Source organism: Excalfactoria chinensis, chromosome 1 (assembly GCF_039878825.1).
Source record: "Excalfactoria chinensis isolate bCotChi1 chromosome 1, bCotChi1.hap2, whole genome shotgun sequence".
NCBI classification, from domain to species: domain Eukaryota; kingdom Metazoa; phylum Chordata; class Aves; order Galliformes; family Phasianidae; genus Excalfactoria; species Excalfactoria chinensis.
In genome coordinates, this window is record NC_092825.1 from 87123187 (window position 1) to 87149711 (window position 26525).

The 26525-nt window shown below is 38.8% G+C and overlaps 1 protein-coding gene across 10 annotated transcripts in view; it reads right to left on the bottom strand.

Moving 5' to 3' along the window:
• POU2F1 (POU class 2 homeobox 1) overlaps positions 1-26525 on the bottom strand; it is a 108675-nt gene that overhangs the window by 24309 nt on the left and 57841 nt on the right. For 4 of the 10 annotated variants that reach the window (XM_072361298.1, XM_072360719.1, XM_072360883.1 and 1 more), the window contains exons 2-7: positions 22935-23000; positions 15930-16030; positions 12948-13001; positions 11244-11363; positions 9332-9511; positions 2165-2291 (exon numbers count right to left, since the gene is read on the bottom strand). In XM_072361298.1, the coding sequence (XP_072217399.1) occupies positions 2165-2291; positions 9332-9511; positions 11244-11363; positions 12948-13001; positions 15930-16030; positions 22935-23000 (648 nt within the window). The remainder of the gene's footprint in view (positions 1-2164; positions 2292-9331; positions 9512-11243; positions 11364-12947; positions 13002-15929; positions 16031-22934; positions 23001-26525) is intronic. The other 6 variants (XM_072360769.1, XM_072360944.1, XM_072361019.1 and 3 more) reach the window with 4 other exon arrangements.

The window sequence follows — 26525 nt, forward strand, 5'->3', positions numbered from 1 at the left end:
AAGGCATCCAAGAAGGCTGAATGTCTTAAAGAAACATCTATGTTAGTTTCTCCAATTTTTTATTCTATGAAGTTGACTAACGGAGCAACGGGACAAGAACAAAATAGTGAAGACTGCTCAACAGAAATGATAAAATAAAAATACATATTTTCTCAATCTTTCTTATAGATGATAACATACTGTTCAAGACTGTCTAACAATAACTATGAAATACTGCAGAATGTCATACCTAGAAAGTGAGATAAGGACTATTATGACATACATGTTGCTTTATCATTGAGTGCTCATGAAGAAAATTAGATCCGTTCAAGCATTTCAGTTTGGAAAGCTGTCATACACTAGAGGCTGATGGTCAGAATACAGAACATAAATCTTCCTATACTTCTGAACTATTCAGTTGTCCAGGCTGCACATTACCAGTAAAACATGGCGTTTCTACACACACTGCGTCAGTGATGACAGCAATATGCCGGTCTCAACTACAGTAAAGAAATCACTTTCAGAGCAGTTCCCTGCAAAATAAACTGTGAAAACATCTTCTGGTAGCTATTCTACTTCAGAAGATTTAAAACATAAACCTTCCCTTCAATTCTATAATACAAAACTCATGTTGAGAGATGAATGAATTATGCTTCTGAAAGTTCCACCACTCTTTGGGAAGCATCTTTAGAAGTATTTTAGAAAACCCAGGAGAAATACTCTGAAAACTGTAGGCAGATATGAACTATGATAGCTAAATTTTTCAAAACAATGGTGTTTTTTTGCTTGTTTTTTCCATAAAGGAGTATTTTAAAGCTTAAGCAATCATGAAGATTCTTGAACAAAACTTTGGTGAAGTTTGACGTCTTCTAAAAACTGTATGTAAGGCTTATAAACTCTGCCTCATTTCAAGAAAGTAGTGTGTCACTAAAAGCCTCACTTAGCTGCTTTCTACCACTGCTGACATAAAAAGTTTCCTAAATCAAGTGCTGTTAAAAGAAGGTTAAATTTGTCTAATCCTTTATTCAAACATTAGTGCATTCAGTTTCAGCACAATGGAAAGCTAGTTCTCCAGTCACGCTATGTAAGAAGGAATGATGCGTGTGCACCAAAAAAGAACTCAACAACCTGAAAGGAACGGAAGAAAAGAAGATGCAAAGAGCTGCTTTATAGGGCAGTCAGGCTCTGGAAGACTCTTCAGCCATGAAGGATATGCATTATGAACAAGAACCTTTGGATTCCAGGACCTGAACAACTAAAGGTTCATATGGAAAATAAGAGAAGAAAAGACCATTTGATTGTATCAGCGCTGGAATCTATCATCCGCGACCAAACACAGATGTCAGAGGGCATCACCAAAGAGTGTAATGCCCTGCAACATTAGTTCTTAGAGTGAAGATCTTACGCAATATTTTACTAGTATGGCACTACTTTCTACCACTACCTTGATTTGGCTTTAAAATGCAAGCCATATCACATCTCCAGTCTTCCACCTCTTAGGATTCTGCCTATGAATTTTGGAGAATTGTCTTCCCAGTAGGCTTCCTTAGAATCAGAGAATCCATGGAATCATAGAATTCCATAGACTTTCATCTTGGGTTAGAAGGGATCTCAAAGATCATCTAGCTCCACCTACCTTGCTGCATGCAGGGCTGCCATCCACTAGATCAGGCACCAGATCAGGTTGCCTAGGGCCCTATCCAACCTGGCCTTGAACATCTCCAGGGACAGGGCATCCACAGCTTCTCTGGATATCCTGTCCCATATTCCTCACCACTCTCAGTGAAAATTATTCCTGTCATCTGCTCTAAATCTCCCATCTTTTAGTTTAAAACTGTTTCCCCTTGTTCTATCGCTGGCTACCAGTGTACAAACTTGATGTCACTCCTTCCTCCTTGAGAATCCATCCAGAAATTCATGATTCAGTATTTCCCAGGAGTCCTTGTTGCTAAATGTCCCCATAACATGATCTCTGAATTGTTTCTCTGAGAAGTCAGCTACGCAAACTTTGATGAGGCTGAGATCTCATACCCAGAAAGGGCCAACCTGTTAGATAGGAATCGTAATTGCAATGCTGTTACTTTTCCCAGGGAATATCAACAAATAATGAAGGTGTATAAACCTCCCTGGTTCCACTTTTTCCTCAAAAAAAGTATGATTTTCTTTTCTGGCAAGGAGCACTTACCCTGCTGCCCCTGCGGTGTTTGTGAGATGATGAACTGTGCTGGCTGCAAGTTGGTTGTTGGATGCACCAACACAAACTGTTGCAGGTTGAGATTCTGCTGCTGAAGCTGCTGCAAGTGCTGCAAATCCTTAAGGAAACAGGGGAAGGGGGGAAAAAAAAAAAAAAAAAAAAAAAGAGAGAGAGAAAAAAAGAAAAAGGAAAAAGAGCTGTTGTTACACATTTATGTCAGCCACAATTCCTAATTAAATTATATGTTAAATATAGCAGTCCTGCTACTAAAATATCTTCACTGTCAATTCACTGCCCTACAAAAAATCCCACAAGACCAACAAAAACTGCTTGTCAAATAACACAGCAAAATATTTCTAACATTGTTCTGCTTTAATTTGAAAAAATATCAGTTCCCCTCCCCCTCAACCAAAATGTCTAAGTTCTCAAATACTTGTCAGCACCTGTATTTTTCAGACTTATGTTTAAGGATGCAACTTCTGCTGCAACATTCATTGTTGACAAATCCAGCACATTTTTGCTAGGAGCTACAAGGGCTGCTGTGAAGGTAACGTCTCCTATTTTGTTATGTTGTCCCACAGTGTTAGAGGCAGATGTTGGTGTTATGGCAGTAGAGGTTGAACCCTCCCACCAGTATCCCATTACATGTTGTTGCCGTATGACAGATAGCAGCAGATGGGCAGTCTGACACAGGAATGCGTATGAAGCAAAGGGGTGTCACTGAATTCCTCTAGGTGGAAAAATGGCACCCACTGACATTCACTGACACTTGTTGAACATGGATGTGAGCACAGTGAGGTGGTGGATGGCACTTTAGCATTGGTGACAGAGACAGTGGGTGACCTCTGCTGGTGCATACTTTTATGAGCGTGGCATACAGACTCTTGTTTATCACTGGCAAAAATGCAAAGCTAATGGTGGCAACTGTTGAAAATAGAGTTTTGTCGATGAGAATTTGCCCTGTCAAATAGTGTTACTGCGCTCTTTGTATCTGTTACATTTTACATGGAAATAAATAGGAGGCATTGTCTTCAGAGCAGCCTATGTATTTTTGTTTATAACAACAACCTGCAAGTACCATTTTAATTAGTAATAGGAAAGCAAAAAATTATATAGATTCCTTGTTTGCACTCTAGTTGTTCAGGTCAAATTTTGGGAAGCAGCTAATCCAAATAATAAACAAATACATTTGATTAGTTTTCAAACAGATTACAGTAAGTGTAGTAGATACAGCTACCCAAATACTCCACTATGGTAGAACTCTACTTTTATGTATTTAAACCATTCAGAACTGTTGGTTTTTTATTTTCTTTTTTGTAACTGATTGGTTTTGACATAAATGCTGATCTCAAGAGAAACTGAATCATCAAGAAAAATGGTTCAACCCGTTGTTTAGTTGGAGAACAAAAAAGCAGAACCACAAAATAAAAATCACACTAAAGTAGCCTTTTAAAACTTCTGCAGAGAGGGAGATAACAAGAGTAACTGAAATTTAAAGCTGAAGCACAGTATAAAGTTAGCCAAGAGAACAGCAGTAATCTGCATAAATTATCCATACACACATGCAGAATCTTTCCCAGAAGAAGCTATTTCAAGGAGTGTGCTGCTTGCCAACAGGTAGATAAAAGTCAGAAATATCTCCTATATTTACAAGTTCTAATTAAAACCAAATAAAAAGGCTGCCCAAAACTTTCTTTCAGGTAAGTCGCTCAGATAATCAAATATCTGCTTGCTGACAGAAAGCCTCAGCCAGGTCTACCTGCGTCCAAAGGCTAACAACAGCAGGCCTCTCCTAAACCAGCCCCCAGTATGACTTCATGAATGGAGCTGCTCATGTTAACATACTTCTGAATGTAAGTGAAATGAAAGTGCATCAGACTAACAAAGACCTGCTTTTTAAGGCTCATAAACTAACTACCATGCATTTTTGACTGATGCGAGTTACTAAGCACTCACACAAGCTGCTCTGCCAGCAGATGTGAAAAGTTATTAACAGCTAAGCAGCAGAGAGTGTTGAAAAGTCAAGACACTGTCAAGGATAACTTCTTATAACAAACAAAACAACCATTTGCAATGCCTGCGTCCTTATGTTATTTTTAAGATGTTAAACTATGACTTAAAAGCTCCAACAATCTTCTGAGGAGGTGGGATGGGAGTGTCAGTAAGGCAGCTTAGGGAGTTAAAGAATTCACTGACTCACGAGACCACAAAACACACGTTACAAGAAAATGACTACTTCACCTGCATTTATAAAGGCAGTGGCCATCAGCCACTTGAGGCAACTTCATCAAGTCAAGTCAAAAGCACGCAGAATCAAATTATGGCAGACAGACACCAGATGGCATTGACCAAACAGTGCAAAGTTCTATTTTAGAAGAAAATGGCAAAATAACAAAGAAAGGCCCCACAGCACAGAGTGTGTTTTAAGTTGATAGTATTGTTTGCTTTTGGAAAACTTGGGAAGTACTGAAACCATTCCTATAGAACTGATTCAAGATAGATCTTCCTTCTTTCCTTAATAGGCAAAACCTTTTCATTTTTCTTTCAAGGAACGTTCATGTTAACTGCACATTAACTGGCTAGAAATGATATTAAAATCTCCTACTTCTTGAGCCCAATGCAACACTAACCTCCACACATTTATTGATATTCGTTACTCCACTGGTTACCTTCGCAGACTGAGCAAACCCTCCAGAATAGTGGGTCTCACACAGAACTGGATGCAAGGACTAAATGCAGAGAAAGAAACAGAATGAGTAGGGCAAGGTGAGTACGGTTGAGAACCTTGGGTGGAAAATAAGAGAAATGAAGAGAGGCTAAAAGACGAAAATAACAACCAAATGTAGAAATCCAAAAAGCAGAGTTAAGAAGAAAGTTTTGAGGAAAAAAGTATTGACAGAGGGAGGTGGGCCTCCTCTAAAGCAAGCTAATTAGAAATTCCCAAACGACACCATATATCTCAAATAATTTGAAAAAACACCACAAGAGAAAGAAATACATACAAAAAAAACCCCAACAAACCAAGAGTACTAAAAACCAGGATGGGTATATGGTAATCCAGCCTATAGCTCGCATGCAGCTCAGCACAGCCCACAATGCGACCCACCCCCTGCTACACCAGGCCCTCATGGCAGTGGCTTTTCCCACTGAGCAGCCCACCTGGGCCCTCAGCCCCAACAGATCATCAGTGTGCTGCTAACCCCAGCTGGGCTGAAACCAGGGCACAGCACAGTGCCAGCTCAAGTGATGGCAAAGACATGATGGCTAAACACAGTCCTGTGAACAGAGAAGAATATGCAGCTCTGCTTTCCCTGTTGATATTCCACTGTTGTTTTTTTGTTGTTTGTTTGTTTTTTGCTTTGTTCCTCTTTTTTTTATGTTTTAATAAAAACCATTAAAAATCATAATAAGTTTTGTAACGTATATGGATTGACTATATTAGATTTTATGATGGCGGCTCCAAAAGTAATGCTGCCTATTTTATTATGTTGGCTCACAATGTCAGAGCCTTCTCACGTTTTTGCCATGTGACAGATGGCTGAAGAAGGGTAGTCTGACAAAACAGTGTCTGACATGGAAGCACATAAGAAGCAAAGGTGTGGAAATGTATTCCTCCGTTTTTTATGGCACCCGATCACATTCATCAATGCTTGCTGAACTGCTGTGGAGACCAAACAGTAGATGTCAGTGCAATGAGGTGGTGACAGGGGCATTCCAGCAATGACAACAGTGACAGTGAGTCACCTCTGCCGGTACAGATTTTTACAAGTACAGCAAAAAATGCAGAGCTAATAGTGGTGACGATGTAGAAAAACAGAGTTTTGTCACTAAGAACTTGGTCAAAGAGTGTTACTGAGGTCTTTGTGTCTGTTGTCATTTCCATGGAAGTAATGAGACATTACTTTTGGAGCAACATACACGTATGCATGCCAAGATAATTTCTCTTAATGCAATGTGGCCCAGGCAAGCCATAAGGTTGGACAACCACACAGCAGTATCTTTGTAAGATCAAATAGAAGAAAAACTTTTTGTTTAAGGGTATCCAAGTTAAAACACAGCAGTTCTTATTGTAAGACTCATACACTTCAATATGAGAAAACTTTTAAAACTGAGGTGTCAAGAGAACTGGTATAAGTAATCTTTTTCTTCACATCTGTTTATGTAAATGGTACCTTGACTGAGTCTCGCTTAAATGTAGAAATATAATTACGCAACTTAGAATAGAAACAACACCTCTAAGGCTATTCATTCAAACAGCCCAACCAAACTTTCAAATTCATTTGAAATCCAACTTCATTTCTACCTTTGGAAAGACTTATTATTTTCTTGTAGCACTACAAAAAAGTCTCCAAAAAAGATATCAACCATGTGAACAACCTCTGACAGTTTTCCTAGGCTATTCCTTCTTTTCCAAACCATAATCTGTATACTTCCACACAAGTACGTAGAAGAAGAGGGACAGACTTATGAAGATACAAATTTTCTGGTGTTTCCTATGAAGTTAGAAAGATCAAAGCAATCCAAGTCCTATCTCTGCCAAGAAGAGTGGAACATTCTGATATGAGGACTTTATTTTCTTTTTCAAATCCAAAGTTCTAAATTCAAGACCATTATCTCAAGTAAGAACTTCACCACAAACTTAAGTATCTCTGCCATTTTGCAGCTTACATCATATAAACACTGATGATGGATTCTGAATACAAGCAAAGAAGTTTCCAAATAATTCAAGACTTGGTACAATTGCTTAGTGATAATTTAGCATCAGCTCACAGCAGCAGTACTGACATCTTACCAGATTTCTGTAGCAGATACCTTACATTAACCACAGCACACATTAAAGAAGCTGTGCTCGTGCAATTAGCTAATTAAAATAAATATGGTAATCCCCCTGCTGCAGAGACCTGCCAGTTAATCAATTATTCAAAAACCATCAAATAAAATAAACACTCGGCTATTTGTGTAATCAGCTATGTGTTTACAATAGCAACACAAAGCTGAGCACCGCTCACAGAAAGCTGTTGAGATGGGTCGAAAAGCAAAGTGTTCCATAAAACATCACAAATTATGTCCACAACTGCACAAGTTACACCCTGCACTTTTATGATAAGAAGCAGCAAAATAATCAACCAAGCTATGCGTAAACTAGAACAACCTATCCTGAAATGAACTGTTAAAACTACTGTTTAAGAAATTAGGAATCTCTCAGTATGTAAGTGAAACTTTAATTTGTTCCATTGGCACTGCAAATACACTTCATATGGTGACAACTGCATGATCACTTGCTATTTGTTTCCAGAGAACCTTTAGCTCATTCAAGCACACAAAATCAGATCTTCTGAAGTGAGTTGTCTATTTGATGGCACATGTGTGATTGTTTCAACTCTACTCAAATCCTTCTCTGAAGACTTAAATTCTGGAGGAAAAAACCCCACAGTGCTGTACTAGTAATTGTAAATGCTTCACATGTTTTCACAGCATCTCTACACAGTGGAAGAATAGGATAGCAACATCTCACACACGCACAAAACTGTCTTTAGAAGTATCAACCACATTGCTGGCGTATTTGTGATCAGTGTAAAGCCTGGGAGGTCAAGGTACAGATTGGACATGCGATTTTAACACTGGTTCAGTAAAGCACTATCTTTAGGTTGCATGTGTGGAGAACAAGAGGCACAACTATGGATCATTTAAGTTTAGATTAAAAAACTTGCATAATATCAGACAGGATCTCTGACAGATGCACAGATTGCAGCAGGATGCTAAACATCGACTTCATCTTCCATCCTCCACTGACTACATACAAATGCTTAATAAAACAGAGATGGTCTTGGTTCCTTGAATGTTACATTTTTGAGTCACCTCCAAATCATGACATCGAATTGGGATCCTTTGCTAAATGCAGTCATTTGTTCACATGACTCAAATGCCACAGCGCACCAAAAGGCTTAGTGGGCATTATCAGTAGTGGCTTTTGAATTTGGGCTTTTGGTTTGGCACCACAGTGGCCTCTAAACAGACAGCCATGGAGGTCAGAACTTTCAGAAGAGCGCCACAGAACCTGTCTAACTCAGCCAATGCAAAACTGATGATAGAACCAGGCTCTTACCCCATTGGTGGACTAGAGTAATAAAGAAATAGCACATTTCAACAGTGGACTTCACAAATAATTGTGACATTTCCATTGTTTTACTTAATCAGCTCTCATCTTCACTTCTTAGATGCTTCGCCCCAGTTGAATACCAGTAAAAATATTCCTGAATACAAAGTTTCAGCCAGTCTTAAAAGGCTGCTCACTCTAAGAAGCAGTCTTGGAGATTATATACCCAACATACTTTGCACAGCTATACCAATCAAACTGCAGTATTACATACCAAGAAGCTTTCCCTATGAAATGATGGATGCCAATTTTGGCAACACAATCACCTACAGGTAGTATTCATGATGTCTGTGATCTACACTTGGTTACCCTTGTCCAGAAGTCTACAGAGTTTCAATGCCACGCATGCTAAATTTTGAGTCACTGACGCTGCATTCTCAAAACTAAATTAAGCCAATACTGAAAGAATAAAGTAAGCAAAATTTCCTTGGCAAGCAGCTCTTCAGAATAAAGAATTAACAGGTTGTTAGCAGCAGTCCATAAAATTGGATAGATTCCAACACTGGACTCATTCTGGCAAGATTTTCTCTGGAAAAACAGGAGTGCCAATTCTTTGTCACTGTACTCTCAGCATTAAGCACCAAGTCAAAACAGCAAACAAAGCTGTCAAGTTGCCTTTATTCAGCTCTCTCGTTTTGTTGTTTGGATCCAAGCAATGTCTTTTGTGATACTGTGGGCATTCCTCCCCATACACAGGTCTCAACAATGGCATTTTCTATGGGCATCTTTCTACACTAATTTTTCTCCCTTTCAAGCTAACTATAAGGAAGGAAATATAGAAAATATCCCATCCGAACAGACTCTCTAACTCAGGAGCTCAGTGAAACTGATAAGCAGCTGGTTTACATTCTTAGCTATACCTATCAATCTCAGAGCTAAGGATGAACAAGGAAATACTAACAGTACCTCAAAGATTCTGGACACTCACTGAATAAGGAATAAAAATATTACTTCAATGATGCAAGTTGTTAAACTTCATTTTCCACCCTCTCAAGCCTCACCTGTGCAATCTGTATTGGCTGAGATAGAGGGATCTGCGTCATCGGCGTTGCAGCAGAGGCCGAGATGGTGGCACCAGCAGCGCTGTGCTGCTGACTGGCTGAATGCTGCACTGCAGCTGCCAGCAACTGTGCCTGCGCCTGTTGTAGCAATAACTGTTGCTGGGCTGGCGTCAACGTGAGCTATAAATAATTAGAAAACAGCCATTAATAATGGAAAGAGCCACTTTAGCTACAAAGTCATTAGCTAGCCCATTACTAGTTATATTAACCAGATGTTCCTAGAACTATTACTACAGCTTAGCCAGGAACTAGTCAATGACTTCGGCTGTAAATAAGGACAGCTGGCTACTCAACACATTGTATGAATCAACCTACCACAGAACGGATATAAACCAAACCACATGAATGGAAACATTTGCACTTACTGGAATTCACAGAATCTAATTTTACTCCCAAGTTTTCTCCTCAACTCTACCAGGAGATTCAGGGAAAAGGTAATTAAGTAGCAAGCAAAAGAAAAGAATTGTATCACCAAGCCTTGAAAAGAAATTTACACCCAGAAGAACAGCAAGTGATTAGCCAGATGAATGAGAAGCAGGAATGTTGGCTGTGGCTACTGAACAAACTGATAACACCCCAGCTGCTTCACATTAGCATGAATCCCTGCCATATTCCATCATTTCCATTATGCCCTAAGATATAAGTAAAGAACATGAGCTCCATTTGTTTTTCTCCAAGTCTCCCCATCTGCTTTTTATTTTTTTATTGAATAGAATAGAATTGGCAAGTTTACATCCCTTTCCTTTCCCAAACACACATTATCTCTGTGAAACAGGTGGCAGCAGTCTCTCCTTTACATGTAAATTAATCTTGACGCTCACATTTACTACAATCCATATCTGCATGGACCCGGAGTCCTATGTTCCACTACTGCAAACACTCAAAATAAAAGAAACTGATATTTTTTGAGAATGGCAAAAATAAGTTACTAAAACCCAGCATGTTATTAAAACAGACTTACTTCTAAAACCTCCGAATAAAATTAACCAGAACTAAACTGGATGTTGGCTGCAAACTAGCTTACAAGATTTAACAATTGAACATGAAATTAAGACAGTTTCATTCATCTGTAGAGATGACCTAACTTAACAGTTCCAATTCTAAATACGTCACTAGATCAACTGTCTCACATTCCTTATTTATATGTACACTGTTAAAGATGGGAAGTTGACAACAGGGAAGCAAGATGTCTAAACTAACCAGCCCATTCACAGAACTTTCTTTTTTGTTTTGACTAAAGGCGTCTACAACAATTTAGAAGCATTGATAATCCTTAAGCAACAGCTCTTCCACAATTCCTCACAAAACCTTGCAATTAACAACTCAGAACTGGTAGGTTAGAACAGAGGAGTTGAATAAGCTCAAAGCACAGATCACCACAGTTACTTAAAAAGAAATCTGTATGAGAAGAGAAAATTAATGTCAGCAGTTCCATCGCTTTTGTTCTTCATCATAACTCAACTATCCACCACAACTTAATCTCATGCTTGCATGTCTCATTTCACCCTTGCAGTAATGCTATCAGCAAATCATTTGGGCACACCAGGTTTAAGTTTCATTGTAGATGGGTTTCTTAATGCAAATACTTCGTAACAAAACCAGACCAAAGGGTGCCTTTTCGCAAGAAACTATTTTCCCTCTTGGTCCCTCTGTCACACCAACTTCCTCCTATGTGAAAGGAAATGACAGTAACCTTCTCTGATAATTCTACAAGGACAGCAGTACTGCCATCATCTGCCAGGCAGGTGGCTTGCTACCAGTACGCTTAGGTAAATCTTACCCCAGTGATAGCAGTACTGCCATCATCTGCCAGGGAGGAGGCTTGCTACCAGTACGCTTAGGTAAATCTTACCCCAGTGATCTGTCCTCCGGCCAGCATGAGCTGGGTCTGGGGTATGGCCGCCTGCACTGAAGGCTGCTGGGAAGGCTGGCTTGGCTGCTGAGAGTCCCCAGATTCTTCATTAGATTTAGACTAGGACAGAAAAAAATACAACTCTTTATAGTGTAAAACAGATGTTAATGTCTAACACTGCTATGTGAACGCTGCACAATAAAAATCTTTCATCTGCATACAAAAAGCCCTTGGGTTTATTTTAAGAGTGGGTTTAAGCAATGGCTTTATGTGCCCACCATCTCAGCTATGATTGCTCAAACACGTCTGTAGGTAATGCGGTTTAAACAAAAAGAGACTCGCAAGTCCTTCATGACTCTGACATTATTTTCAGATCTCATTTCATTTTACACAAGGCAACCGAAGCTGACGCTACCTTGCACCATAAAGAAATAAAAGGTTGTTAAAATTATTCATTGCCTAAAATGCTCAACAATGGAACATGAGAAAGGAGATTGTTCCTATTTTCTGTACCTGCATCCTGGATCTCGAAATCGTCATAATGTTGTCTGATAGAGAACTAGTTTGAAAAATCCTCATAGGTTTATCCGCTTATAGCAAAATGCATAGTAAATAATCAAAGTTTAGTGTTTATTTAATTGAACGCTGCTTTATTTTAAATGGTTTGTTGTTTTTTAAACAGAAGAAATTGCAAAGACACGAGGGAGGAAAAGCAAGTGCATGAAGAGGGGGAAGAGAGTTTTATGATAATTAAAACTGGTTATGCAGAACATTAAAATTCTGCATAGATTTGCATATTTTCCACCACCTGTTTTGGGGACTGCAGAGCAGGCTAATTAACATAAAGGCTCTGATTAATTCTGCCAGTCATTGAGCGATAATTACAGCGCAGGACTGTAAACATTCTGCACTGGAGATACAGCCTGTTTGCCAACATCTCTCTCAGGGATGGAAGTTTACCATGGCAACCAAGGCAATTTTCTGCCTCCTTCCTCTTAGAAAGGAAGGTCACTATACCTCCTCTTCTTTCCAGATTGTTATTATGTATAAGTGGGTCCACATTCTATTGCATTTCATGTAATGCACTACCTACGTTCCTTAATAACAAGCAATGCTGAGACCAGTTTTCAATAATACTATGTCCCTTGCCCTTTAATATAGTACTGAGAGGAAGTGGCACATTAACTGATACACTGAAGCGTTTCGCATCGTAAGTTTGTAAACTCTGTTGTCTCACATACATTATTGAACAATTACTCCGACTTACAGTAAATTTACTATGTGTTATTTATACAAGCAATCTATACTAGCCACATTACATAGCTAATCTTATATTACACCTCTATATCCAGCCACTAGAAATAAAGACAAAGCAATACTTGCTATGTTGAAAATAAGTTAAGTGAAAGAACACAAAACATTCCTAGAGTTTTATAGCTTTCATGATAAATTACAACATCTGAAATTCAGAATAAAACGATGATCGCTGGATGTTTTAACCATCTCAGCTCCTGAATGCTTACAATGCTGATCCTCAGTTACACTAGTGGAACCATATCCATCTATACCTATCACCTGCAAGACCAGTCAAAACGAGGAAACAAAGCAACATCTCATGGTTCAAGGCCATCTCTAATAGGTCCGAAACGTTGTCTGGAAAGCAGAACAAAAGAAGGGCAAGCAGCAGATGGAAACAGATTTTACCTGTACATTTAAGGACTGAGCAGCAGCCTGTAAACTTGTTCCAGCGAGCTGGACCTACAACACAGTGCAAAAACAGAAGTGACGTTGAATCTACAGGAAACTAAGTGTAAGAGGGAACTACCCCATTGCAACAAAAAAAATTACCCCAAGAACAATGCCTGCCCTTCTAACACTTCACTCACTGAAACTCTTTCAGTCCTATTTATCTACCTCCTGGGGAACGTATTCCAGCCATAGGATCCAAAAATTAAAGTAACTGAATAGAAAGAGAGCATTTTAGGGTTGACAGTCTAACTGTTCCCTATTACTGTACAAATATCCATACTTCAGGGGAGGGAACTATGCCCTACTTGTCATCCTACTAATATTTCAGAATGGGTCTTACCCCATATATGCAGATCGTACTCACTTGCTTCCCCGTTAAAAAAAAGAGCAATCACCTGCATAACACAAAACCCTCAGCACAGAACTCTTCCATGGATCAAAACATTCAACTACTTGCAGTCCTCAGCCTCTGAAAAAAACATTAAAATAGAGGACTGGAAATGCTTTACAATGGTGGTATTGATTCAGGTATGCTCAAAACTTGGATCCAATGTTCACGATTAACAGCCTAGTCCAAATAAGCTCGTGTGTCACCAGTAAAACGTAACTGATATTTCAGAAACCTCACTGAATAGTGTCATTTTATAATAGGGATTTTTTTCTGTATAACAAATACTAAGTTTTTGTTTACTAAAGACTCTCTTAATCAGTCTCTCCTTGTTTCTACCACCATTCCTATTAGAAGGAACACTACGCAATTAATTACCAACACTTTCAAGGGTCAGAGTAACAGCCTGTAACAAAGTCCATCTTTGACTATGTTTGAAAGTCACAGCTTATTTGAAAACCAGGCAACGCAAATAAAAAACCAAAAACAAATCAAAACACAGTACTGGCCTCTATAAAAAGATGTGCCCACATAGAATACTGTATAAAAGTGTAAAGATACGTGTAAGCATAGGAAGAGGAATTTTAATATAAACTGAAGTATGTTAAACTAATAAGTGAGTATTTGAACAGGCAACCCTTAAGAGTCACTTTGGAAGTATTTTCTACTACCCTGGATGAAGACCCAGTAGACTTACTAAGCATGTTCTCTATGTAAGTAAACATTCTAAAAAACCCTCATCCTTACCATAAGGAAAGTACAGTTTGACGGTCAATGATGAGCTCTGAAGTAAAAGCAGAGAAAAACTACACAATATCCTACTGTCAGTCAAAAAGAATACACTCAAATCATTTTATCAACTACATAATGATTAAAAAACCCAGAAGGCTGAATGAATCTCAAGTACAGCCAGAATATATGGGAACATGCCTTTCAATGCAGTTTGGGCTTCCCTTCCACCATAGACATTTTCTAAGTAGGAATTCAACTGCTCCTGATAGCAAACATCTCAATATTTTGCATTCATCCAGAGGAAAGCACTCTAAGACTGAATAATATCTCACAAAGAACAGCCATACTTGAAGTTTAAAAGTAGAGTCCTGCACACTCAACAAGTGCATACAAGAATAGTTCAGATTTGCCTCTGAACTAGTTTCAAGAAATTAATTGCTTTATCAAACATCAAGTCACAACAATCCTGAGAACTGTTTAAATAAGTACATTTTCCAAGCAAGATAAGGCACTGCGCTAAATAGAATTACAGTCCTGTATCAACCAATACAACAAAACAAAGGCTAAATCCAACTGACAACCACACAAAAAAAAAAAAAGGATTTAAAACAAAATTAAAAAGCTTCCACAAGATTCTTCAGTCCAGCTGTATCTGTCTCCACATACTGACAACCTATGAAAATTAGTCAGCTTCTTTACACAAAAAAGCAGCCTACAGAAGGCTATAGGTTCGGCAAATCCAGATGTTGGCATCCCTCCCTAGGTCCCATATAGCCTAATCTACTAGGAAAATTGTAATTTACGTGACAAGTGTTGAATGTTCCATACAATAAAATGGCAATTCTGAGCTCTTTTAATAGGGTATAAAAGCTTCAGTAGGTCAATTATACCACAACAACTGTGCTACAGCAGACCTCAAGCATTCAAGGTCAGCCAATTAGCTACAGTATTTTAAAGTTTAAACTCGTTGCCGAGGAAGTGAAAGAAATTAGGACATTTGTTTTCACACTTCAACTGCTGGCAGATTAAAAAAAAAGCTACCAAAAATACTGCTCATGCTTCTCTTCACCTAGGGATGTCCCATTTTTTAGAGTACATCTGAAGATCAGCTTTGATTCCCTAAATACAGAAGCAGCAGAGCAGAGGGATCACAGCAGAAAGCCGAATATCATCCTACACAAGGTACCTGAAACAACTTATTATAAGGAAAAGCACAAACAAAAAAAATCACAGAACATCACACCACCTGACAGAAACATATGTGCTTAATAAGTATTGTGATTACATATTTCTAGTCAATATGTAAGAGCTCAAAAGATCAGAACACAGTGCTGAACATCTTTCAACATCATTTTTGTTTTCATCACAAGGTACTGACAGTAGCTTGAACTAACAGTTTCAAGATCTTGGGAAATGATGGGCTAACACTATTCTTCATCAAAAAAATTAGATTTGACATTGCATTTCATTTATACCTGATAACTTTATTTCTAGTCACTTTAGACAGTCACAAGTCCCAAGAAAGAGACATTTAAAGTTCTACCCAATAGGTCTCACTCTGATGTAGTCTACAGCACAGTGCAATTAAACGAGTGCCACAATAAGAATCATAGAATCACAGGCATTGGAAGGACCTCTGGAGATCACTGAGTGTGTACTGACACAGTAAGAACTTTCTCACCTAAGCACCTTGAGCACATGGTTTATCAATATGTTCTTTTATATGACTACTCATATTCACAGAAAGAGAACACACAAGAGAAGCTGTGTTTGTACCTGTTTGAGTCACCCTTGTTCTGAATTGGGTCTTCTCTTACCTGATGAAGGTGCCCAAGAAAGGCCTGGGCCTGGGCTGTAGAGATTGGTCCTCCAACAGGCACAGGCTGCTTTTGAAAGTCCAGGCCATTTGTTTGTGTGCCTAGAGGAAGAGAGATGATGGCTATTAGCTATGATTTTTACTGAAAGAAAAGATGACTTAAGATGGCATAACTCTCAATACAACGTAATAGAAAAACACTCCAAAGGGTAACATGATATCTTTTATTTTCTTTTTCATTGAGATAGATAAAAAAGGTTCTGTAAGTTCCAGGCTTTGCTGATTTAGATTTTGTCCACTGAAAAAAAAATATTAAGCTAATTTAGTTAAATTCTGTCACCTTACCTATCATGTGTACACTACTACCCCATCATTCTCAAACCATGGCAGAGAAACAAATGACTGCAAGCTCCACTCAGTAATTGAATACAACCTTGAAGTCCAGGAAGTGACAAGAATAAAGTTCGTATATACCCATCTCTCATTACAGGTAGGAAAAATAATACTTGGGGAAAACAAAAGTGCTGTATACGCAGTCTCTAATCAAAAGAGAAAACTGTAGTCTGGAAGTGCTCTCTCCAAATTTGCATGGCTACTTTTGCAGAGCTTCCATAACATAACTGTTTGCTGTTGCTCTCATCCACTTTCATACAAATACAACCTGATAGTTTTCCTGCATCTTTGTTGTCATCCTCCTGAAGAGCTTAAAAGACACAAAAACCCACAAAATATCTGCAAATAATGTAAATGTGTGAGAGAGAACTCAACCTTCCCCCCCCAAACTGTCAACTAATTTCCTATTGCCAGAAAGAGCTAACCACAAACTTGAAAAATAAAGTGTTAGGGACGACCAGTTTTGTATGTGGCGTATTACTACCTACTGTGGCTAAGGACAATAGGGAAGACACTGATTTTGTCAGGCTGCAGGGAATGTCTTGAACAGATTATGCCATCTTAAAAACTATGTCTACAACGAAGAACAAATAGCTTTAGACTTGCACGTTTATATCTTCACAATAGATTTTGTTGATGTTTATGAATAGGTGTTTAATTCATAATTCTGAACTCCTTCCATCATCTACATTATTTTTCTCTACAGAAATCTACATTATCTAATAAGCAATAATCACAGTTGTTAAATAATGAGGGATGTTATTCATTAGAAACAACTGCAAATGGAAGCAAAAAAATTGATTAAAAATACACTACCCAATATCTAATATAAATTATATATAAATATAAATAAATAAATATATATATATCTAATATAAATTATAAGTAAATTATACTGCTGTTTTGACCTACAAAAAGTTTACATAGATAAGATTATCAAGAATTATGTCACTGTTCAACTCGACACAGATGCAAGGTTTCCAGCACCAATGCAAGTCGTACTTAAGGTGGCCACGTGATGTGGGTGCTTTGTTTTTGTTTTTTTTGCTGGAGGTGGTGTGAGGGAAGAAATGGTCAACTCTATTTTTACTTCTATGCTTTAAGCCAGGGTTTACATACTTACACAATTGGGTTGTAAGGGTAACTTGGGTTGTAAGACATCTGTTGCAACCAAAGATCCACAGACACTTTAAATACTCAAATTTTAAACTATGTAGAATAATTTTGCTCAATGAGTCCAAAGTTCCAATACAAAGTGCATGGAAGGACAATCATCAGTTTGAACTAATCCTGAATGAATGTGACTTGGTCGCATTGCACCAAACAGAGGTAGGTAAGACGACCTGCTGGAAAGAGGTAGAAGAGTCCTACCTGTTTCCACTCTTTTGAGTAAAATGCAGAATTGTCTCAGTACAGAAGTCTAAAGGGAAGGGAGTGGGAGGATGATTGGTTAAACTTATAAAATTAAATCCTGACAAACAAATACTATAATCCAAAGAAAATGTACAATCCTCCTTATTCAAGCAGACATTTTTAATCAGGTATTTTCAGTCTTGCTGAGGAACCTCCAAGTAGGAAGGGGGGAAGAAAAACCTACTATAAAGCAGGTATTGCTCCCTCCAACTAGAAACTTTAAAGGGTCAAAAAAAATTATTGTTTTCAAAGAGGACCAGCTGTTAACCTCATCTTAAGTAAACAAGTTGAAACAGTTCTTGTCGGCTGTCTTCCAAAAAGAGCCTCAAATCATGATGCTGTATTAAAAAAAAACACTGCTATACATGTGCATATAGACACACTGGTCAGTGCTTCTGCTAACTCTGATATGGAGGATTGAAACAAGCCTCCTTAGTTCTGAGCTAAGCAAGTTCTAAGACTGAGCCTAGAATCTTCATTGATTCCAAATATTCATAACTCTCACAGCAGCAGTTTAGAATGGTATCAAGAAAATATAACACTTCCCTTAAATCAACTCTTAAAGGACTACAACTCCTTCTCCCCATGCCATCCAAATCTCAACTTCAAGCATAAAAAAAAACCTTAAACCCCACCAGTTTACTCTGTTCTACTTGCATCTTAAGCTTTCTTTGGGATCTGAAAGGCCTATTCCCCTTTGGATGCAGCCTTAGTTTTGGAAAGAATGCTGCCAATGTTTCTCACATTTATCACAGGATGCCTACATCTTTTGAAGAACAGCAGGGAAAATGAACTTTGAGTTGAGAGGTTCACAGGTTTTGCTCTTAAGGTGCTCAGAAGGATGCAACAGCACTCCTATGGAATCCAAGAAATCTGGTAAAGAGACTGGAAAATGGAGCTATCAGAATCAAAAGGTCACTAACTGTAAGAACACGAAAGGACCAGAGTGCTGCTTTTGCTCAAGGTAAGAGCTAAATGCAAGAAAAAAATTAAGAACAACAACATAACAGATTTTAACACAGATATTTATGTCATTCTCATCTCCATCACGTCTTCGTAACTGCTAGAACTGATCTAATAGTTCAACAACATCAAAGAAGTGGGAGTGGGAAGTCTCAGTCTTCCATCTCCCTTATGTTCTTGCATACAGGCATGTTGTCACTGTTCTGATCCTTCTGATAGTTCATGGACACAGAAGCAAGTGAGTTCATGTTGCTAATGGAGTAGAAAATCCTTTATATCAACTGTTCCTTCTCCTGTAAGACCAAGTTAATTCATCCTACTGAACCAACAGAAAAACTAACTTCGGCTTAGGGTCTGACAAGCAGCAGACGGAAAGCAGGAGAGGGCAGAGAGGTGACAGCAAGGAAAAAAGCCTCCCCCACTCCAGCAAGTTGTTAGATCACATCAAGCATTAAAATGTAGTTCCACCCTTACAACCCAAGTCCAGTGCAATTTAAGCATCTCCAAATTCTGGCATAAACTCAGCTATGTGGTTAATTCCTTCAGAGAACTGGTTTGGATGAAGACTAATAGTGCAATCGCTTTTCAGCCAAATCAGATCTCTGAACTGTCTCATTTAGGGCCACCCCAGGGAGCGGAACAGAACATAAAGTACCACATCAGCCTGAGCTTGGATCGGTGTTTACTGTTTTCCAATCACACTTCCTAAGGATAAACACAGGGCCAAATGGAGCAGGAAGGAGAACATGCTGAGAACCAGCAGTCAGGAGAACACACTTCAAGATATTAAGACCACAACCATCAGAATTTATTCAGGGCCTTGCAAACTGTTCAAGAAAGCAAGATGAGTGAAGGACTACAGCTCGGGAGAGATGCAGAATAGGGTGCGAGAAAGTTCTTGTGAAAGGAAGACAAACAGTGAGGAGGAATATTTCAAAACTAACTTGAACGCACATCTGCAATGTGCTCTAGAAAACATCTTGCAGCACTGACAATACATTTCCCCATCTGTCCTGTGATAGATGCCCAGTATCCAGGAATTGGTGTTTCCTTGTCTATGTCATTAAATAAAAAGTTTAGTAGTTATATTTGACCAGAATTCTCACAGTTAAAAAGAAAAATCAGAAACATTTTGTGGTCCCTTTTTCATAGATTCTTTTAGGAAACCGGAAATTCAATCTCAGAAAATGAAGCAATGCAAATAAGACTATCTAGACTCCTCCTTTCAAATACTATTTTGCTATTATATCAATGTATGTCCTAAAACTACAGCTTTCACAGACATTAACCTTGGCTTTCATACTACTGTATGCTGCTATAACAGCTTTTGAGAACACTCATTAAGGGAAAAAAAAGAACTGTTCTGTAAAGTTGCATGCTGTAACATACAGAAAGGAATCAGAAAAGGCTGTTGGTATTTCTACATGGCAGGGTTCTACCCTTCTCTCCCTCTTCCTTCCGGTAGATACTAAATGACCTGTTCATCCCCCTACTGAAGGCTAGAAAAGAGTTGTGTTATTCTACAATACTGAAGAACAGTTCATCAGTTCACCCTCTTGTACAAACATCTGGCCAACAACTCCTGCACTCATCAAAACTTTTGTTGCTGTTTTTTATTCATCTGAAGTACAACTTAATTTTTAAGGTGCTTAAAAGATGAGTCGAATTAGCACACTAAAAAAGTTAAAATCTGTTTCAGGTGTTTTATTGTGACCAGTTACAGGAAACTTTACTTTGTTACTTAAATAGCATTAAAAGCACAAAATCTAGTTTGTTAACTTCCATGGAACTTACTTAAATTATTAATTCAGAACTTTTGATGTTAAGCCATCTTTATCAAACTGCATCAAACTTACTGCACTGAAAACAGGAATGACCCAAACATCCACTTTGGTTCAGAAGACAGACAAGTAGTGCTTACACAATAGACTTAAATGATTTACAAACGTTACTGGGAAGAAGACGATTAATGAAAAGTTACGAGAATCAGCGCCCATAAAAATCTTTTTGCATTTAATATCAGAGCCTATGCTCCCTAGACAATCCATCAATGGCACTTCCAGTCCCTTACCATCCTATCCGACTTCTTTTCACTAAGTATACGCAGAGCCCAGAACCACAATTCAAACACACTGATCAGAAGTCTAAATTACATTCCATGACTACTCCTTTGAGGGCTTAACATTTGTCTGTTGACTAACGCAACTGATGCTTGAGCCCCAAAAGAATGTCACAAGTGTCAATCACTACCTCCAGTAGTTTATGGGCGCTGTGTTTGAAAACAGAGCAATGACTACAGAACCTCTCAGAATTCCTTGATTGCTGTAGTGTTGATAAATAAAATTAAAAAAATAAATAAAATCAGGAAATAAATTTGAAATAATTGACCGGGAACATTTAAGCTACAGAAGTGATACTTGCAAAAGGTCAAAATACCAGTAAGAGTCAAGCTTTCGTTATAATGTCAGCATTATAATATATAAAAAAAATAAACACTGTACTCTCATTTGTGATGAAAGCATCTACACATGGAGCTTTACAAATCCATCCTTTCTTTATACCATGACCATCATCTTCACACTGATGAAGTACTTGCCCAGGGCAGCAAAACCAGAGTTCTGCTAAAGCAGACATTACACTTTTGTGATAACGGACTATCTCCAAATGAAGTATGCCCCCCTCTGAAAGAGTTGAGTTGAGGTAGAAGCTGCCAGCTGAAGATGTACTTCAATGCATCAGGGATGGCTCCTGAGAAAGTGTACACTGAACTGTGGTAACACAAAGCAGCAAGTTGGAATTTTCTCAGATGTTTATACACATGCTCCAGATAGAACGATTCAATTGAAAAAAAAGATATTTCAAAGCATTTTCCTGATGTTGTCTACATCTCCAGTCTGTACATTTGTTGAAATAAAGTTATAAGCCATGCTAAGAAGACTTAAATAAGTGTTTTTAATACATAATTACCAATACCTCCCCTATTACAAAATACAACAGAAAGTACAGAAACAGAGATGCCAGTAACCAGAAATACACAGGTAAGAGAGCTGATTTCCTTCCGACTGACACCATCTATGACAGAAAACATCCAGCCTCTCAGATCAGCATCAGGAACATTCAGTCACTGTTAGCTCTACTAAAGCCTTGCTCAAAGAATGAGGAAACAATAGAATAAAGTAAATTATAAATTTCAGAACAACTCCAAAGTTGAAAGAAAAATTCTTATTACTGAATAAAAATGAAGAAAACCATTTTCCTTACTAAGGCAACTAAGACTTCCCTCAACACAAGTAGTTCCTTCTCATTTTTTCTCCCCAAACGTTACCCAGAGCTCAGAGAGCATTCTGAGTTCAGTTAAACTATTTACTGCCCATTCAGAATAGTTGATTCTTATTTCCGAAACGAACCATAAGTTATCTGCAGAAAAGAATTAAGGCATGAGACAGCATGACTGAGTTCTAGTGACTTAAACTTATAAAACTGGTTATAAATAGGTCTCATCTCAACGATGCGCAGAAGACAACAGCTGTGACACAAAGCCTATTCTATCCCAGTCAAGTCTACTCTAACACGTGAATACATTACAGAAAAGTCTGCTAACAGCTTGTTGTTTTTTTTAATGTTGAGAAATGATGATGCTTTCTTCCTTTGCCTTGTTCCTGAGAACAGTTGTAGCCTCGACTGAAGTCTGAAATGGAAACAAGATCAGCCAATGGCCCACGTCTGCCAGGGAAAATAACAGCCTCAAAATAAATAATAATGAAGTTAGATATGTCAAAGATGCATTCTTCCGACAGGGAAGAATGAGATGACTTCATAGTATCATAGTATCATAGTATCGTGCGAGTTGGAAGGGACCTTAGAGATCATCGAGGCCAACTCCCGGGTTTCGAGCCCCCTGTGTAGCGAAGCGGCACTTCTACCCCTGCGCCACTTCTTTATAGAGAGTGGCTAGCACCACAGGATTTTTCATCATATCAAAAGCATTACAAACAAGAAGGAGGAACGGAGAATCTTATATTGGTAAGTGCATGAGTAGTGCCCTACATACAAGTATGGCTAATGACTTGGTTTTGGTACAGAGTCGCGGTGTTCTCAGGTCTCTAAAAACAGCAGACGTAGGAACAATGTGTTTTTTGTTGTTGTTGCTGTTCCTGTAAACTGGCAAAAAATTTTTTTTGCTTATCCATTTAATTCAATGATAAAAACACCTGTGTATCAACTAATCATTTCTTACCTGTGTTCCCATCTCCACTCTCCATTGATGGTTTACTGGTTTCTGACGGATTGTTCATTCTTGAGTCTGCATTAAAACAGAAAAAGATATAGTGATGAACAAAAAAAAAACTACACAAACCTAATTATATCTTCTTGTCCAAGAGATATACAGAACGTATTGAATTCAGTATGTAATTTACTCTAATTCAGCTTATTTTATAACACAAAGAAACATCAGAAGCAGAGCATAATATTGAGTTTACCAGATAAATACAGTTTCAACATCTTGTATCTCATTGTTGACTGATAAAAGCATAGTGCTGAGGAATAAAAACAGCATGTTGGAAGGCAAGGATAGGCAGAGCTTAGTTTTCAGTACAGCAAAATAGAGAAACAAAGGGAAAGAAATTAAAAAGGAAGGAACAACTATGAAAAGATTCAAAAACACTAAGTCTGACCACCAAGGCCTATGTGCAGTCATTATGTGTGAGTAGATGCCATTTAACTAAAACAATAATTTTATTTTACAGGAATGCCACTAATATTAAATTTAATATTTTCTATATATTCATGCAAAACCTCACAAACATGTAACATATTTCTCCTCCTTTTCCCAATAGATGAACCTACTGAATAACCTGCTCTGGATCTGAAAGCTTGTCAGCCGAATACTGCACAACACAGAACCTCTCCAGATGGCAGACAGAGAATACAGCTCCCTTCTATAGGAAGCCATACAGATGCTCTGTGTACAGCATCAGCTCTACAACTTATTACCTCCTCCTTCCTAGCTACCAGCCACATGAATGTGCCACATTAATGCAAACCAAAATTATAAAAAGAATCTCAAGATAGACTAATTCATAAAGTGAAGCATAAGCAAATTCTAAAGTACGTTCTTTCATTCCCATAACCTGTTAAACGCAAGCTCAAGGAGCTCAAAATGAACATCAACTTCAGGAAATTTTCTTGCTAGAAGCTTAAAAGGTTACTTCTTTCATCAAAGCAATCATCTCCAAAACACCAACAGGCTGAAGAGAAACACAATAACATTATTAACTCCTGCATCTTTCCCTAGGTACTTCCAAGAATGCCCAGCCTCTCCATTGCTTGACAGCCTAGAAGAGCTGGAGGTGAGAAGACAGACCGTGTGCTATCATCTGCTGCTTAGAGGAAAACAGTGTGTTCCTTGGGATATCAAAGCCAGAGGCAACAGCAGAGGAAGAATACAAGTATGAATCAATGGAAGCAATGAGCACTTGGGCAGTGCTTGAAAGAAAACAGGAGCCGCAATTGAACTCGTCTAGGTGTACTGGGTTGAAAGAGGGAGGAACTAGTTAGAAATCCAGCTTATAAGAGAGAAACAGTAAAAGTCATTAGGAAAACTCCAAAGCACAGTTAGAAAACACCCAGAGGGCGGTAACAAATCAATCAGCCCCATCAAGTTACTTCAACCTCTCCAAAGTATCAGCTCTTCATAGCAAGTTCCAACAGCTATGATTATATCTTGTAAATGTTAGCTAAGTATGAAAGATACCTGAATTGGCTTCAGACACGCACCCTTATAAACATTTCTTTCAGCATGAAGGCAAACTCATTAAACTGCCTTTTGAAACAGGGAACAAGTGAGAACCATCCCAGCTGAACACTTCCGGCCCACATTTCAGCAAAAGGCTGACATCCTGCCCTGATTTTCACCACCGCTGCTTCAAGGTACAGCCTAGAGCAGAGCTTCGCTAAGGCTGTAGGAACAGAACCTACAACTTATCAGCTTTTTTTTCTTTTTTTGGGGGGGGCCATTTTCCACATTTGTATAGCAACAGCTCTACAAACTGAGGAGAGTCTCCCACAGGCTACACAGGAAATAGGCTGTTTTGATGTGCCGCACACTGCTGGTGGGTCTGCATGAAGAACAATTTGTGTCTGTTTTAATGTAGTAGTTGCATGCACCTTAAACGAGTATAACTGGGGGGTGTTAACAGCGCATTTGTTTGAAGCAATTACAGGCAACCTTTGTTTGATAAACATCACTAATCTGCTCCTTCACTCACAGCTGGCTACTGAAATGTGCTTGGCTTCAGACAACACTGGGCAGGAAACTTCCATTTGGAAACAGACATGAAGAGTGCCTGTCCAGCAGCAACATGAGCAAGATGGGCTCCAAAGCCAACATACCTTGCTGTGAAAGCGGGCTAACTTACAGAGCTAGTGGATGTAGGATATACTTCTTAGGCTCAGAGCAGGATAGCCTAAGCTCACCATAGCACTGACCACTGAGTGGAAGTTACAGTCTAGCAGATCACCCCAGAACATCACAGGCTCCACTTGCTCAAGGACTTCAGAAAGCTCTTCTCAAAAGAAAAAACACAGGGACTCTTAGGCTACTTGACTGCAGAAACTGAAGTATTAGAGCCAGCAGGCAGGATACCCACACTGGCATCAAGCTGCACCTAGGGGCAGGGTGGCAGCTGTCCTACATACAATGCTGCAAGCACTGCTACCCAACTTCTTGCACAACAAGCACGTCTGTTCAGGACAAGAGCAGAACTCTTTTCATAAAGCAAGAGGTGGCTACTTCTGTTGGAGTACTGTAAAATAAACTTAAAAAAAAAAAAAAAAAAAAAAAAAAAAGGTTTCCAGGCTTTACTAATACTATACAGATAAATTAAGTTTACTCAAGTAGCAACAGTATGTCCACCTGACAAATATTTCATGGCAAGGATTGACCCGGAGAGACCTCAAATGTCCTCACTGTGAAAAAATCAGCAAGTTGGGTGCCAAAACATCTTTCTAGCACTGCTTCCATTTGAACGAAGGATGGCATCCATTATTTCACCAGCTGACTATTTCTTGCTCAATCTGTGGGCCTTCTGCATGTAAAGCATCACGAACAATGCAGCTATTTCCATTGCAAATGGTATGACAAACACATCTGAAGCACAAAACTGCCACCAGCAAAACAGACGTATCTGCAGGATACTAAGCCTACAGATTCACTATGTCACACACACACACACACATTGTTTCTACATACTCATAAGACTTCTGCTTCAGATTTAAAGGAATAAACAAATGAAGTGAGGTAAAAAAAAGTCCTGACGCCCTCATCCTTTTTCCTCCCTTCAGACTTTAGCTGTGTTTTAAATAAAGGCTCTGGGCTACAACTTCTGCCAGCCTCATCGAGCAGCACACTCGGCAGGAGGAGGATCGAAAGCAGCAGGTGTGTGATTGAGATCCAGCTCTCGCAGGCGAACCCAGGCAGCACTCTGCCATGCTGGCAGTGCCGTGCCACGCTCCCACAGCCCCTCAGCGTGTCTCAGAAGGCACGCAGAAGGAAGCAGCAGGCGTGGGAACAGTCTGCAGCATTAGGATCTACGCAGACCTAGCAAAACACTAAATCTTAACCAGTATCTCACTCACTGTTTCCTTTCACCTGAAGTGAAAGTACCCAATACTCTGACAGAACCAGCAAAAATGATTCAGTGACACACATGGAAAAAAAAAACCAAAGTTCAACATGAGTGAAAACATACCAAGAACTCCCTTGAAGGTTTAAAGAAGAAATTCATTTTCAGAAAACCATTTCATGTTCATAAATGAATATTCAGGT